Source organism: Periplaneta americana, chromosome 12, assembly GCF_040183065.1.
Source record: "Periplaneta americana isolate PAMFEO1 chromosome 12, P.americana_PAMFEO1_priV1, whole genome shotgun sequence".
Classification (NCBI taxonomy): Eukaryota; Metazoa; Arthropoda; class Insecta; order Blattodea; family Blattidae; genus Periplaneta; species Periplaneta americana.
In genome coordinates this window covers 176,861,920-176,878,637 of record NC_091128.1, presented here as the reverse complement: position 1 = coordinate 176,878,637, position 16,718 = coordinate 176,861,920, and the positions used below count along the sequence as shown (strand labels likewise).

At 34.9% G+C, this 16,718-nt stretch overlaps 1 protein-coding gene across 6 annotated transcripts in view; it reads left to right on the top strand.

Annotated features, from left to right (window-relative positions):
• The first annotated feature begins 265 nt into the window (after positions 1–265).
• The window catches only part of LOC138711242 (small ribosomal subunit protein mS25-like), a 149,809-nt gene continuing 133,356 nt past the window's right edge, over positions 266–16,718 (top strand). Inside the window, exons 1-5 of one of the 6 annotated variants that reach the window (XR_011335366.1) lie at positions 266–459; positions 1,060–1,165; positions 5,015–5,103; positions 9,791–9,924; positions 15,588–15,704. Coding sequence is in view for 3 of the 6 variants with exons in the window: in XM_069842656.1 (XP_069698757.1) it covers positions 323–459; positions 1,060–1,169; positions 5,016–5,103; positions 6,441–6,612 (507 nt within the window). In the remaining 3 variants the exon portion in view is untranslated. Of the gene's footprint in view, positions 460–1,059; positions 1,170–5,014; positions 5,104–6,440; positions 6,687–9,790; positions 9,926–15,587; positions 15,705–16,718 lie in introns of those variants that run through there. The other 5 variants (XR_011335365.1, XM_069842656.1, XR_011335367.1 and 2 more) reach the window with 5 other exon arrangements.

The following is a 16,718-nucleotide window of genomic DNA, read 5'->3' as shown; positions in this document are numbered from 1 at the left end:
CGTCAATTTCCCTATTCCAGCAATGTTAACAGAGCAAGCGCTTGGGTCCACCGTCGACCTTTGCGGTACTCTGTCTATATAGAGCCATAGATGAATATATAATATATTTATCCGTGATAGAGCTCTACTTAAATCAGACGAACAGCGCTCGTAGTGAGTCTAGATTAAACTATAAACCGTCTTTGGTTACCGCTGGTTTGAAAATTATAATCGTTGAATATGCCAAGTTGGAATATTTAACAATTACATATTGGCGACACTGTCCCAATTTTACATGGTTGTTTTCTTAATGCTAAAATAGGTGGGAATTCAAGAATTAAAAATGCCGTTTATGAAAGGTAGAGCTCCAATTCGGAGAACACTGAAATATTTAGAGGCAGGCGCCCTTGTATTAAAGGAAAGAGTTAAAATTTTTTGTATTAATTATAATACGAGTGGTAAACACCATGAAGGAGTTAGGTACGTTGTTTAAATTTTAGGTTATGTTTTAGTTGGGCCATTTGAAGTGTACAGGGAAAGAACGAGGTTTGTTCACTTTTCTCGGTCAATGTTAATTATGTCCCGCCCACTATAGAGACATAAACCAATTTTACACATATTTAGTATAACTTGTTGCTTCTTTGACAGGTTAGGTTTGGTTAGTTTAGGTTTTTGTTATAGCCTACCTTGCATATACGATTATAGCGCAACATTGGCAGTGATAAAAGTGAAATATTCGTTCAGTGGGCGTTGGATGCTATACATTTACCCTCTCCAAAAATGAGTTATGCGTGTTGTGTGGTGTAGGATTCCATATATCCGTCATAATCATCATGATCATGTTGTTCAGGGCTTTACCTAAACATTTTATGTTGGCTAACCAGTCACGTAAAAATTTCGTTAGTCCGCATAGCCGAACTACACGAGCGCAGTTAAAAAATCAGAATGTTTTTTTCACCCAAGTAAAAATTTTTACCCTTCACAGTCGACCAGATGAGTGCTTTTATCAAGTCCTATGTATGTCCATATATTGCTAATGCGGCCGTTCTTTCTTTACTGATATATATTTTCTGTTCACAGAGATTTTGTGTTCTGGCACGTGCCCCAAATACAGTACAAGAATCCTGACGTCCAGGTGCTAACACTGAAGAACATGACACCATCCCCATTCATCACATGTTTTTTTTTTGGTACGTAGCTCTAAATTTTATTAATTTTAATTTAAATATTGTGTAATAATTGTGAATTTTATTTCAGTGATTAAACCTGCTTGAACCAAATAGGCTTATATGAAGGCCTGAAGGTATAATCACATTTTTCCGGAGTTTGTGGGGTTTTGTTTTTACAGATACATATTGAGCTCATTGTTTATAATTATAGGGAACGGGAAACTTATTTGTTGGACCAGTTACTCTTCAATCCTGGTTTTAGATTCAACAGTTTGGTTCCTCTTTACTGGTATGCTGTGATAATTATATTGTATTGTATTCATTTACATTCCATGGTATTCGCACATCACAGCTGGAATATGGAACATGTCAAAAAATCTTAATAGTACTGCAAAGTCTTAATTATAGTCGTAGTCTAGTTGGAATACATACAGAAGAGTTTTACAATATAGTCTACTAGTACAACACAAGGGGTTAGTATCGATACTTAAGGGTATATGTACGTGAACGACCATGAATATTATCAGAAAATGCAGGTCCCTAAATTTCTAAAATTTTATAAGGAAATGAACTCACAATTGGACAAAAATTACAGGGTACCACAACAAGACTTATTAGAACTTAAATATCTGATAAAAGTGTAAAAAAGGTTACTAATAATATTTTTTAGAATTAATTTTTTACTTTAAATTAAATTTTTCAATATTTGAAAATTTTCACATATATTATTTCATAAGTCCACAACCATTAGAGCTAGAACTCTAAAATTTTGTACAGTGGTTTAACATGCATTTATGCAAAAGGTAGACTACAATAATGCCCATTTCTTTGAATACAGAAAAATTAGATAACAAAACATGTAAATTTTAATATATTTTATATATATGACAAATAAAAAGTTAATTGTATTAAAATAAGCAACTCTACATGTCTGAGAGTAGTCTACTTTTCAGAAATAAGTGTTTATTACATGCAGGAAAAATGTTAAAGATGTCAGAGAGACCATAACAATGTTATGGCTACCAAATGATGTAACTGCAGAATTTTTTGTTTTTTGTTTTTTTTTTTTTTTCATAGTTTGATAAAACTGGTTTGAAAAATATTATTAGTAACCTTTTGTTTACACTTTTATCAGATATTTAAGTTCTAATAAGTCTGGTTGTGGTACCTTGTAATTTTTGTTCAATTGTGAGTTAATTTTCTTTTAAAATTCTAGAAATTTAGAGCCTGCATTTTCTGATAATATTTGTGGTCTTTTACGTACATATACCCTTAATACAAGACAGAAATATTCATGAAGCGTTGTTGAATGTCATAAATTCACCTACAGAATAGAAGGCGTGAGAAATTATGTACTTCTTTAATTTGGCCCTAAACAATCTTGTGTTTTGAGTTTGATTTTTTATATCCGTAGGGAAGCTATTAAAAATGTTTACTGCCATATAACGCACTCCTTTTTGGTAACACAATAGACTTGCCTAATGCACCTCTGTACTTGAGGTTGGACATAGTGTCTACTGTCACATGGTACACGAGGGTAGGCCAACAAAGGGGAACACAGTAGGTAGAACTTAAAAATGAGAGGGATTCAGTCTGGCATTGAAACTTCAATCCGGTATGGCTTTGTGGATAAGCGCCAGCACGTAAAGCTGGAAACCCAGGTTCGAGTCCCAGTGTCGGACAGAACTTTCCTCCATTCTACTGATTCTTCACCATATGGAAACGCAGAATTACTGCATTGAAAGTCCATATGTTCTTCGGTACATCATAGTTAAAAAAAAAAAAAAAAAAAGTAGCCACAGTCCTTAATCTACCTCAGAGTGATTTGCAGGGGTTACCGTCCACAGTGTTTAATGTTTCTTGCAGTGACACAATGTAAGTTCGTTCTGTTGGTGTTCTTGTATCAACTTTTGTGAGGATGGCTGTTGAGAAAATAATACAAAATGGAGATTTATGCAGTTTAAATAACAATTCTCTATATTACTGAACGGTATATGTACGTCAACGACCACAAATATTATCAGAAAATGCAGGCTCTAAATTTGTAAAATTTTGTAAGAAAATGAACTCACATTTGCACAGAAATTACAAGGTACCACAACAAGACTTATTAGAACTTAAATATCTGATAAAAGTATAAAAAAGGTTACTAATAATATTTTTCAAACCAGTTTTATCAGAGTATGAAAAAAAAAAAAAACAACAAAATTTTCTGCAGTTACATCATTTGGTAACCATAACATTGTTGCAGTCACTCTGACATCTTTAATATTTTTCCTGCATGTAATAAACACTTATTTCTGAAAAGTAGACTACTCTCAGACATGTAGAGTTGTTTATTTTAATACAATTAACTTTTTATTTGTCATATATATAAAATATATTAAAATTTACATGTTTTGTTATCTAATTTTTCTATTTTCAAAGAAATGGGCATTATTGTAGTCTACCTTTTGCATAAATGCATGTTAAATCAGTGTACAAAATTTCAGAATTCTATCTCTAATGGTTGTGGAATTATGAAATAATATATGTGAAAATTTTCAAATTTTGGAAAATTTAATTTAAAGTAAAAAGTGAATTGTTAAAAATGGTATTAGTAACTTTTTTTATACTTTTATCAGATATTTAAGTTGTGGTACCTTGTAATTTTTGTCCAATTGTGAGTTCATTTCCTTATAAAATTTTAGAAATTTATAGCCTGCATTTTCTGATAATAATTGTGGTCGTTCACGTACATATACCCTTAATGATAACATAGGTCTACACACTGTGTTTCAAAAGTAACTCACAATTGCAATTAAATTGAGTGAGGAGGTTTTGGACTTTATTACTCTTGAGAAATCCTAAATATACTGCATCCACTTAATACGAAACCTGTTCCTGTAAATTGGCATATTGCTGTCTGACTTGCCTTCTGCAATATAAAATAGTATTTCACCAACATATGCCTGTGACTGAGTTTGATATTCAAGGAGGAATAAAGTTAGATAGATCTGCGATCAATTATATGTCCAGTAAAACCTCATTTTAATGTTTCTGTTTTTAAGGAATTTCCGTTTTTAAAGAATGTGTTCGGTGTCGTTTGTTTTTGCTGCATATAGTATCATCATCATCATCATCATCATCATCATCATCGTCATTACGAACCATTTTGAAACGTTTGAGGAAAACAAGTTATGATATACGTTGAAGCTATAACAACATACACTTCCCACTATCTATGAACACACGATTCTGAACTGTGATTCTTACTTATGTTATAGTACGTAAATCACTGTGATCCCAGTAACAACACAGTTTCCACGAAAATGGCACTTAGAGTCTTACTTACTTCAGGTCTTTCTAATATTGAATCTTCACTAAATTGTGGTTGTAAAATTTCTTTATAAAAGTTCAGTTACACGACTTATCAATTTCGGTTGGACCAGTTTTTGGTTGACAGTGGTTTGCTTAACGGATATTGTGCTGCAAATGTATACAAATTTACAAAGTACAACTTTATTTGAGAGATATTCACTGCTTTTTTTCTCGTGGAACACCTGGCATCTTTCATTATGAAAACAGAGAAATGTGTTAATAATTAATTTTTGTTTGAATTCCGCTTAAACCTAGAAAGTCTTAAAGTTGGGTGAAAAGGAGGTTAAAAGCGATACCGGATAGTAATCATCTCCCTGTCTGTTACAGAGTTCCACCACCTTTTTCTCCAGAAGGAAAACATTGGATATACTTAATGATTTCTTTAAACGGCAATGTCACATATAAGTGCATATAATATAGGTCCATCAATGTATAATAGTTTAATACAGTTACTGTTTGTTTCTGAAGCCTTGGTTGAGATATTTATTGACTTCTTACCCTTTGCAGACTCAGGAGAGAGGACGCTAATTGATATTGACAGCAAAACCCAGGAAGAGGTGCACGGCCACGTGAAGAAAGTTATCTGCAAACCAGAGTAAGTAAATGTTTGCTGGACTTGTGATATTGTTTATGAACAGAGTGCCTCCTTCTCTTACAACTGTTATCCTTTTTAACCCACTTTTGCAATTAAAGTTGAAAGTGTATGCATATGTTTCCATAGTAACTCAGACGAAGGCAAATGCTAGACATTTGACGAACTACACTGATTCTACCACTATTTGACTTTCAGTAATGAGGGTTGGCATCACGCATTACAGGCGTAGTGTTTGGTTCAAGTTTGCCGAGTCTCTGTAGAATCGAAGTTCGCTTTGCGGAAGTAGATATGTCATGTTAGAACTCGTCCTTCAAGTTCGTTGACCCTCCCTTCCCACTTTTCCTTTGTGCTTTAAGTGCGAAAGGATTTAGAACAAATCTTGTAAAGTTTTATATAGTTGTCACTACTTACTTATGGCATTTAGAGAACCCAGAGGTTCATCCCTATCCTGAGCAAGATTAATCCAGTCCCTACCATCATATCCTGTCTTCCTCAAATCCATTTTAACATTATCCTCCCATCTACGTCTCAACCTCCCCAAAGGTCTTTCTCCCTCTGGCCTCCCAACTAACACTCTATATGCATTTCTGGATTCACCCATACGTGCTACATGCCCTGCCCATCTCAAACATCTCGATTTAATATTTATAATTATGTTAGGTAAAAAATACAATGTGTGCAGTTCTGGGTTGTGTAACTTTTTCCATTCTCTTGTAATTTCATCCTTTTTAGCCCCAAATATTTTCCTAAGCATCTTATTCTCAAACACCGTAATGTCTGTTCCTCTCTCAAAATGAGAGTCCAAGTTTCACAACCCTACAGAACAACCGGTAATATAACTGTTTTATAAATTGTAACTTTCAGCTGTTGCTCCAAGGTATTTCAATTTTTCCACTTTTTCAAAGGATAAATTTCCAATTTTTATATTTCCATTTCGTATTATGTTCTGGTCACGAGACATAATCATATACTGGGTTACTGCTATTGCTACTACAGGGATTAATAATCAATACTACGTGTTAGGATTTTGGAAATTAATTATTTAATGGACAGCTACTTTATTTCCAGCTTCATTTGAGGAAATGTAACGTCAAGGGGAAAAATTACTTTGTATCTAGAAAACAGGAAAATGTCAGGGAATTTTAAAAATAGACTAGGATGGCCATTCTGTATAATAAAATTATTGGTTTTAATTGCCTTGAATTTCATCTCAATTTTTGAGAATGTGTTAATGTGTACAGTTGGGTGTCTGTATACTGAATGGTAATATTCTTTGTACCTGTAGATCCGTTAGTCGCGTCACTATGTAACCACATATCGTTCTCATTTCTGTGTAGTGACATCTTGGCTGCGGAGCTGAAAGCAGTGCAGAAGAAAGACAACCCGGCTAATTTTGGCTTCGGATGTGACCGGCAGTGCATATGTGAAGTGTTAGGACAGGTTCCCTGCCCGGGATTGGTTCCTTTACCGAAGAATATGAGGGGAAAATACACTTTTCCAAGGGCATAACCGGCTAGTCAGTTTTAGTTCTATTCTAGAAACATATATACATTCTTTTAATAAATTATACTTTCTGTTTGTAATCTGTGACGTTCATTCTCTCAGTACCAGTGTGTCACGATCCATCAACACTATCCCTGTGTATAACAAGTTCTAAGGTCTCCAATTTTTTTTTCTGACAAACTTGCCGTAAAAATTTGAAACTTCTGTCACTTCTCAACTTCATCTCCCTGCAGATGTAGGCAATTCTCACAATGTCGATGCCATGATGCCATGGCCACTGTGAACGCTTCTGTTTCGACCACTGGAAAATCACTGATGCAATAGCAGTGCGGCTGTGGAGGAGAGTGTCTTTCATTGTTGGAAAAGCAAAAAATCGCTAGGAGCCAGGTCAGGTGAGTAGGAAGAATGAGCACTTCAAAGTTGTTTGCATTATGTTTTGAGGTCTTCATTCAGCTACAAAAACTTGCCCAGACATGTTCAAACATTTTTAACAAGGGCCAGAACAGGTCACATTGTCACTCAATTGTACCTACGCCGATTTCACATTTCTGTGTGTAATAATTAAGGAGCGGATTCCTATGTAATTAAATATTTTTCTTGCGTATGATAAAACATAATTAACAAAGTTAAAAATTCCGGATGTCAAGTTTCAAGTTTCAAACCCGAATTTTATTTCACATAAAAACACATATTTTCACAAAAAAATGATGTAAATACGTATTTTCAGGAAATCTATTATAAACACATAAATCTTGGAGTTTTTTTACTTAAATAAATTTTTTACAAGAACTTTTAAATATTTTATAACTAAACCGATTATATCACTCAGAAGTACGTTATCTTTTTAAGAATTCTTGGTTGCTTCGTGTTTCTAAGCGCTGTGTGGTGTATCCGTGATCCATTTTCGTAATAGTATCGCCTCAAGTTCTGAGAACTGCTAGACAGCATATCAGTGTTATTATTAGAGAATAAATTAACATGGACTAGGAGGAGAGATCTTGCAACACGTAATTAGGAATGTTTTCATTCCATGTTTTGTTTGTCAAACACAACAGATAAGAGCTCCTGCATAAATATTAGGCTATTTAATTTAAACAAATCTCTCGTCTCTCGCTCTTGCCTATCAAGTAAGGCAATACGTCTTGTGATTCCCTGTTATCAGGCTTCGTCAATCGATATCCTTCAAGATATACTAAAAAGATGGTTGTTTAAAAAAACGATTTGGCTTTCCTATTAGCAAATCTAAGCTTTTTGTGTGACGCCATAAAAAACTCGAAACATCCAAAAAACCTGTTTGAAACAGGGAGGTGCGTGCCATGGAAATTAAACTAGACTCGCTACCAGGTTCAGAAGTACAAGTACTAAGGGACAAATTCCAGAATGTGTTTGGGAAAAACAGTGGATATAAAAAATGTGTAAAGTTGCTCAAGTATTGGAGGGTGTGTCTGTAGGTGAAATTGACGGTGTTTGTGTTTGTGACATTTCTCTCTTTAAATATGCACGTCTGACGTCCTGTGATGTGGAAAGATCGTTTTCACAGTATAAGTCGTTGTTCAGAGATAATCGGCATGCATTTGTGATGGAGAATTTGGAGATGACTGCAATTCTAGGCCAACTACTAGCACTCAAGTGTGGTTGGTGAGTACCTAGTAACATTTTTTTTTCAAGCTAAGTAAGGTATTTTTGTCATATTAAAAAAAGAAATGGCTGCAAAAGGGTATCTGTCGGATACAGGGGGGGAGAGCCATTAATCCTTCCCATTGAAGGCTTTAAGGAACCAACCTGGACAAATACCCAATGTCCCATCCCTACCTTCCCATGGTGCAGCTGTTAGTACACATGATTTTACGAGCTGAACTAAAGGGAGGGGCTACTCATCAATTAGCACCGGTCAGCTTGATGAGTTAATGACTGAATTTGGTATAATTTTCCTCTATCCAATACCTAATTCCCTCTTTACCCTTTCCTATCCAGTCCTCTGACTGAACTCTTACTTTCTTCGACCCCGACGGCATTAGAGCATTCAAGGCCTAGGGGTTCATTTCCCTTCCCTTCCTCCTCTTTCTACTTTTCTGTTCCTAGTGCTGACCTGCTATGGCACTAAAATCGTCCTCCAGGGGCTTAAGGAGGGAAAGCTGGTGATCAACAAGATCTCCCAGCTAGGTCCAGTGGACCCGTCGACCAACAGAAGGTGTGGTCCTCCAGACAGTCTGGGGGTTGTGTGTGAATGAAGTAGCCACCAAAACGTTAAAATATGGTGTTCACTTAAATCGGCTACAACTTGCCAGTTTCATAATCCACAGTTAATTCCCGATTTACCACGAAAATCGTCTGTAGCTGTATTTAGATTGGCAACAGGCCATGATTGTTTGGCCAAACACCTGCATAGAATTGGAATATATCAGTCCCCTAACTGCCCATTGTGCAACTCAAGCCAAGAAATGGATTCAGAACACCTCAAAATCTGTGCTTCAGTGGCTGGCCATGATAATATCTTTGAAAAATATAGGAGTGCAGAGGTCAAATGACTTTATTGTCAAACGCCTGGCATTAGAAAACAACAACAAATATTTTATTATTTTTAGCAAATATTTTCATACTTTTTAGCACATAAAAAATAAATATATTTAAATTTTTTAGCACATAAAAATCCGCTCCCTACTGATTACATGTTCTTGCTGTAACGAGAACGTCGCCTTTTTAAGTATCAGAATTGCTTCCCACTCTAGCTGCTGCCACTAGGTTTCTGTGCACTGTACACTGCTGCCATCTCTGTCACACATTCACAAAGAGTGCCCGCGTCTTTTAAGCCAAACCACATGTTTCTATCTGCTCCCAGTCCTGAGAAAAATATCTGAGACCTTAGAACTTGAACTCACTTCGTACTAAGAATATACTGTAGACGAGGAGGCGAGACCTGGCATGTGAGCTGTGCGAGAGGGGAAGAAAGAGCTACCAGAAAGAGAGTTTGTTTCATGATGGGTAATATTATATGAATCTACCAACACGGAAGTTCATCTCAGACTAAAACATATTTCCTCCCTCCATACCCATTGGTGATATGATAAGGTCACAGACAGGTCTTGCACCCTCTACTGTAGGAAGCCAGTCCTGTTATTTGTAATGTGTCAAGATGATTATGCTTTTATTTATTCATCTTTTTTTATGTTTGCATGCACCACAGCTTGAAGACAGATTGTGTGCTTTTCGATGGAATCGGTGATAGCGAGATGGTATTTGACGAGATGAGGCCGAGGATTCGCCAACGATTACCTGACATTCGCCTTACACTTGGGGAAAACCTCGGAAAAAAACCAGGTAATCACCTCAATCAAGATTCGAACTGATACTTGAGAGGAGCATCATATCTAATTTGCCACTACTAGCATAGTCGTGAATTTAAGATGGGAGGAGGCAAGTTTGAGAACAATCAATGGCAGTTCGTGCCTAAAATGATAGGAGGTTCCCTACTTTTATGATATTACGTAGTTTTCCAACAGTTTAAACAATATCTCATTTCTGAAAAATTAAAAAAATACTACGGTTCTTTAAAATATATGATTACCTTAAAATGAGCCTGATGATGATGATGATCATGATGATCAATTATCTTTGAAAGAACATAGGCATTTTTACTTATGTTATCGTTCTGTCTGTCAATATTCTGCCTGAAAGCTGAGCTAAGCTATTGCCTAATTTCTGTTCTTTCAAGGTCTGATAAATCTAGGCAAGCATTCTTACGAGCAATAGATTCCTCATACTTCTCAATTTTCTATGTCAAATGGCTTAAATCTGGCAAATAGCAAACACGGGAAAGAAAATAATTTATTTGTAGATTCACAACCGCAAATTCAGCTGTTTCTTTCTTATATTGTTACATCAAAAACCCTGCAAAATGTCTTACCTCGACTTCTTTCTATTTCTATTTATTTATTTACTTAATCTGACAAGATTAAGGCCAATAAGGCCTTCTCTTCCATCCTACCAGATGTGCTTGCTTTAAATCGAGTTAAGGCTACGGCCTTCCAAGCTTCCTTGTTTTACACTTATCTTCCAAGATTAGAACTTTCATTTTCTTTGGAAACGAATACTGATCAGTAAGGAGCGGATTTCTATTTAATTAAATATTATTTTTGTGTGTGATAAAACACAATTAACAAAGTTAAAAATTCCGAACATGAAGTTTCAAGTTTAAAACCCGAATTTTATTTCACATAAAAACACATATTTTTACAAAAAAATTATTATGTAAATACATATTTTCATGAAATCTATTATAAACACATAAATCTTGGAGTTTTTTTACTTAAATAATTTTTTTACAAGAACTTTTAAACATTTTAAAACTAAATCAATTATGTCACTCAGAAGTACGTCATCTTTTTAAGAATTCTTGGTTGCTTCGTGTTTCTAAGCGCTGTGTGCTGCATCTGTGATCCATTTTTGTAATAGTATCGCCTCAAGTTCTGAGAACTGCTAGGCAGCATATCAGTGTTATTATTAGAGAATAAATTAACATGGACAAGGAGGAGAGATCTTGCAGCACATAATTAGGAATGTTTATTGTTGCTGAAGATGATTTCATTCCATGCTTTGTTTGTGAAACACAACGGATAAGAGCTCGGGTATGAACATTATTTAATTTAAACAAATCTCTCGCTCATGTCTATCAAGTAAGGCAATACATCTTGTTCTGTTTCCCTGTTATCGGGCTTTGTCAATCGATATCCTTCATGATATACAAAAAGATGGTTGTTTAAAAAACCGATTTGGCTTTCCTATTAGGAAATCTAAGCTTTTTGTGTGACACCATAAAAAAACTCGAAACATCCAAAAACCTGTTGTCTGAAACAGGGAGGTGCGTGCCATGGAAATTAAACTAGACTCGCTACCAGGTTCAGAAGCACAATTACTAAGGGACAAATTCCAGAATGTGTTTGGGAAAAACAGTGGATATAAAAAATGTGTGAAGTTGCTCAAGTATTGGAAGGTGTGCCTGTAGGTGAAACTGATGGTGTAGGTGTTTGGGACATTCCTCTCTTTAAATATGCACGTCTGACGTCCTGTGATGTGGAAAGACCGTTTTCACAGTATAAGTCATCGTTCAGAGATGATCGGCATGCATTTGTGATGGAGAATTTGGAGATGACCTTTGTTGTTCACTGCAATTCTCGGCCAACTACTAGCACTCAAGTGTGGTTGGTGAGTACCTAGTAACATTTTTTTTTTCAAGCTAAGTAAGGTATATTTGTCATATTAAAAAAAAATATATATTTTTTTTTTTATTTTTAGTAAATATTTTCGTACTTTTTAGCACATAAAAATAAATATATTTAAATATTTTAGCACATAAAAATCCACTCCCTACTAATCGTACTCACAGTTGAATAGGCTATATTAAGACTAAAACACCAAGAACGACTAAAGGATTTTAAGAAATCAGTAATAAATACAACAATCAATAACACATACATACACATGCGAAAAGCGTGATCTCAGCTACAGATTGAAGCTAACTTCCAGTTTGGATCACTTCGTATGTCTTACGTTTCTGCCAGAGCGTGTTGGCTATCTCACGATTACAATGTCCCTGTACAGCTGCGCTGCTCCTCTTACCAGCGCATCCACACATTTCCCCCACAGCAAATACCCTTGCGTCTCGTCCCGCTGGCTCGGCGAGTTTCAGAGGAGAAATTGAACCTCGGAAGCGTACAAGCATGTAGATATGCAATCTCTGCAGTGCATAGGTTTTCATACGAAAAAAATACATCAGAGCCACAAGTTAATTTATTAAAGACTAGCAGTACCCGCGCGCTTCGCTGCACTTCTTAGAATTAAATATTGAGAAATCTAAATAACCTTCTAAAACAGTAAAAAAAATTGATCTGAAATGAAATATACTTGTAAGAACTGAAGGCTCTTACTCTCAGCTGGAAGAAAATTTCCAATTAAATGATAAGCCTATGCTTGAACTTTAAGGGTGCTATTCATAGACATTTCGCAGCACACGCTACGAGCGTACTAAGCTAGCCCCGGCTATCCGCTGGTTACTAGTACAGAATTCAAATCATATCCTATCGCTAACACTGGTTTATGAATACGACAAACGCTGATCATCCACCGAAAGCCCGCGCTAAAAATGTCTATGAATACGGCCCTTAATGATGGAGTAGAATTGACTTTATGCATTTATTGCACAGTTTATTCATTTTATCTATTTTAACACAATTCAATTGAGCGTAGTTAAAATAATGGAATGCTAAGCTAACGTACTATTACTGCATACTAAATCAATACACTCTCGTTGTTCGTTAATTCTCTGAGGTGAAAATGAATGTGTACATAAACATTATTTTAAGAATTACAGGAAACGAATAATGTACAGAATAGCCTATCACGTTTTCTGTGCATAAGATTCTATTTTAATCTTACCAGTCCTCGATTCACTCACAAGTTACTGTAATAACATTATAGCATTATGTCCATCCAGAGAAACTACACTTTCCAATGGTGAAATAATAATTAATTATACAAATCGGTTAATTTAGCTTCTGAGATTCATACAAACACAGAAACATGTTAAATGAATGGCTTTCGTTTGTTGTTGTCCAAGGCCCCTTATAGACGAAGTCATTTGTTTTCGTTTCATTACAGTCCATTAGGTGGCCAAAATAAAACGCATTGTTATTTTAAAACTTATTTATCTCATTAAATATCAGTCTTATCAAAATTTTGCAATGAATAAAACTTATCGGAAATCATTTTTAAAGAACCTTTTGTTATGTAACACATTTCACAAAAATCAATAATAAGCGAGATATTTCGATTTATTTAATTCAGGCCCCCTTATAACCCACCTTTTAAATAACGAATTTTGAATGTCATATAGCCTAAAATCTAAGTTACAATGAACTTAATTTATATTCCAATTTTCATCTAAATCCGTTCAGCCATTATTGCGTGAAAAGATAACGAACATCCAGACAGACAGACAGACATACAAACAAAAATTTCAAAAAAGCGATTTTCGTTTTCAGGATGATTAATTATACATGTTAACACCAATTATTTTTGGAAAATCGAAAATTACCAGAAAAATTTTGGCTACACATTTATTATTAGTATAGATAGATGAGCAAGGAACAAAGAATGATAGTGTAAATTATAAATATATTTATTTAAACAATTAAATTGTTTTTCCTGGGGCTTCTCTGAATCATTGAATGCATAGGATGCACTGCCACTGGGAATATCACTTGTCAAATTTGCTCACAACTTACAACCAACATATTTAAAAGACAATACAGTAAAACCTCGGTAGAACACCCTTCAAGGAACTGCATAATAATAGCGTATTAAACAGCTGTGGCTTATTTTAGGATTCTGTTTTAACTAAAAAGGTAATACAGTATAAATATTTACCTAAAAAATGTAAACACGAAATACAGTGTACAGTGAAATCCCTGTACAACGTACATCTATACGTAGCCGAAATTTTTCTCGTAATTTTCGATTTTCCAAAAATAATTGGTCCTAACATATATAATTAACCGCCCTGAAACCAAAAATCGCTTTTTTGAAATTTTTTTTTGTATGTCTGTTTGTCTGGATGTTTGTTACCTTTTCATGTGAAAAATGTTGTGTTTTATTTAACGACGCTCGCAACTGCAGAGGTTATATCAGCGTCGCCGGATGTGCCAGAATTTTGTCCCGCAGGTGTTCTTTTACATGCCAGTAAATCTACTGACATGAGCCTGCCGCATTTAAGCACACCTAAATGCCATCGACCTGGCCCGGGATCGAACCCGCAACCTTGGGAATAGAAGGCCAGCGCTATACCAACTGCGCCAACCAGGTCGACTTTTCACGTGATAATGGCTGAACCGATTTATATGAAAATTGGAATATAAATTAAGTTCGTTGTAACTTAGAATGTAGGCTATATGGCATTCAAAATATTTTATTTAAAAGGGGGGTTATAAGGGGGCTTGAATTAAATAAATCGAAATATCTCGCTTATTATTAATTTTCATGAAAAATATTACATAACAAAAGTTTCTTTAAAAATAATTTTCGATAAGTTTTATTCCATGCAAAATTTTGATAGGACTGATAATTAATGAGATAAATGAGTTTCAAAATTACAATTACAATGCCATCTAAGGCGGTGTAATGAAATAAAAAACAAATGACTTCGTCTATAAGGGACCTTGGACAACAACAATCGAAAGCTATGAAACATGGCCTACAGACAATGTTTCTGTGTTTGTCTGAAGTAATATCGGAAGCTAAATTAACCGATTTGTATAATTAATTATTAATTCACCATTGGAAAGTGTAGTTTCTCTAGATGGACATAATGCTATAATGTTATTACAGTAACTTCTGAGTGAATCGAGGACAGGTAAGATTAAAATAGCTTCTTATGCACAGAAAACTTGATAGGCATTCGTTTCCTATATTTCCTAAAATAATTTTTATGACGAAATGAGTGGTCTCTGGATCAAAATGATCGCTTTTTAATTTTTTTAATACAATTTAAGTAACATAATAAACGATTTATCCTTCTATCAAACACGAATGTTCCCTGGATCAAATGTCCTATTTTAATTATGTAATTACTTTATATTTATTTCTAACGGGTGCAGCGGAGCGCACGGGTATGGCTAGTCAGAAATTAATATTATTTATACTTTATTCTGGTAAGTACACTTTTTTTAAAAAAAAGGAAGTTTTATCCAAACAGTGTTGTTTGATTTCTACATTAGCTAGTACAGAGTTATTCCACAACATGTGTTACCTTTCATTTACGGCTCATGTAAGTTTCAACAAGCTCAAGAAACCGACTAAGCCTATACAAAACTACAAGATATTTTACATATCATTCAGTTTTAAAATTACAGCTCAAAGAAATAATTTAAGTTAAAAAAGCCACTACAAATAACATAGCTGCACATGATACATCTTAAGTTTGATTCTAGTCAGCGATGTATGCAATGGAGGGGGAAAGGAACTGACCACTCTACTCCATTATCTACTGACTTAGTTGCCTCATGAGTGATGTCCTTTGCACCGTGTGATAAACAAATTCAATGCTGGTGAGTTTTGAGCTGGCCACAGAAACAAATTATTTTTCATTGTTTTAGTACAGAAATGGCAGAAAAAAAAAGAGTACTAAAAAAAACAATTTTACTGTTCTAAATTCAGAAACTACTTGAGATAAAAAACTGAAATTTTGTATGCTGATCTAAAATGTATAGTTCTTCAAAATGAATGGACTACTAGTTTAAAATATTTAATTGAAGCAGTGAAAATGTGGAGAGACATGTGATATTTTTGTAGGAAAAATAAACGTTTGGGGATTTGTTACATTTTACTTGTGTAATTAAAAAAAGTACTATTTTTATTCCACTCATTTTCTCAAATATGTTTTTGATATGGGGGGAGGGAAAACTTTGAAAAGTATGAGATTAAATTTTTTGTAATAGGTGCTCCTTAGAGTCAACTCACACGGATCACAGCTCAACCACAAAACGATGTTCCACTTGTGAACAGTCAGGAATTAGTATAGAAACAAATGATGGTAACTCACATGGACCACAAACTGAAGTCATTGTCGACATCTGTTGTCTTGTTGCTGTCGGTGGTCAAGTACAACTTACACAGTGCGACACACAGACTACTCACCGCCGACACTGTATTGTTGGAAACAACTGACGTTTTACACCATATCCTTGGAAAGGACAGATGCTTTACACAATATCCTTGGAAAGGACAGACGCTTTACACTGTATCCTTGAAAATGATAGCTGCTTTACACTGTATTCTTGAAAATGATAGCTGCTTTACACTGTATCCTTGAAAATGATAGCTGCTTTACACTGTATCCTTGGAAATGATAGCTGCTTTACACCGTATCCTTGGAAATGACAGACGCTTTACACTGTATCCTTGAAAATGATAGCTGCTTTACACTGTATCCTTGAAAATGATAGCTGCTTTACACTGTATCCTTGAAAATGATAGCTGCTTTACACCGTATCCTTGGAAATGACAGACGCTTTACACTGTATCCTTGAAAATGATAGCTGCTTTACAATGTATCCTTGAAA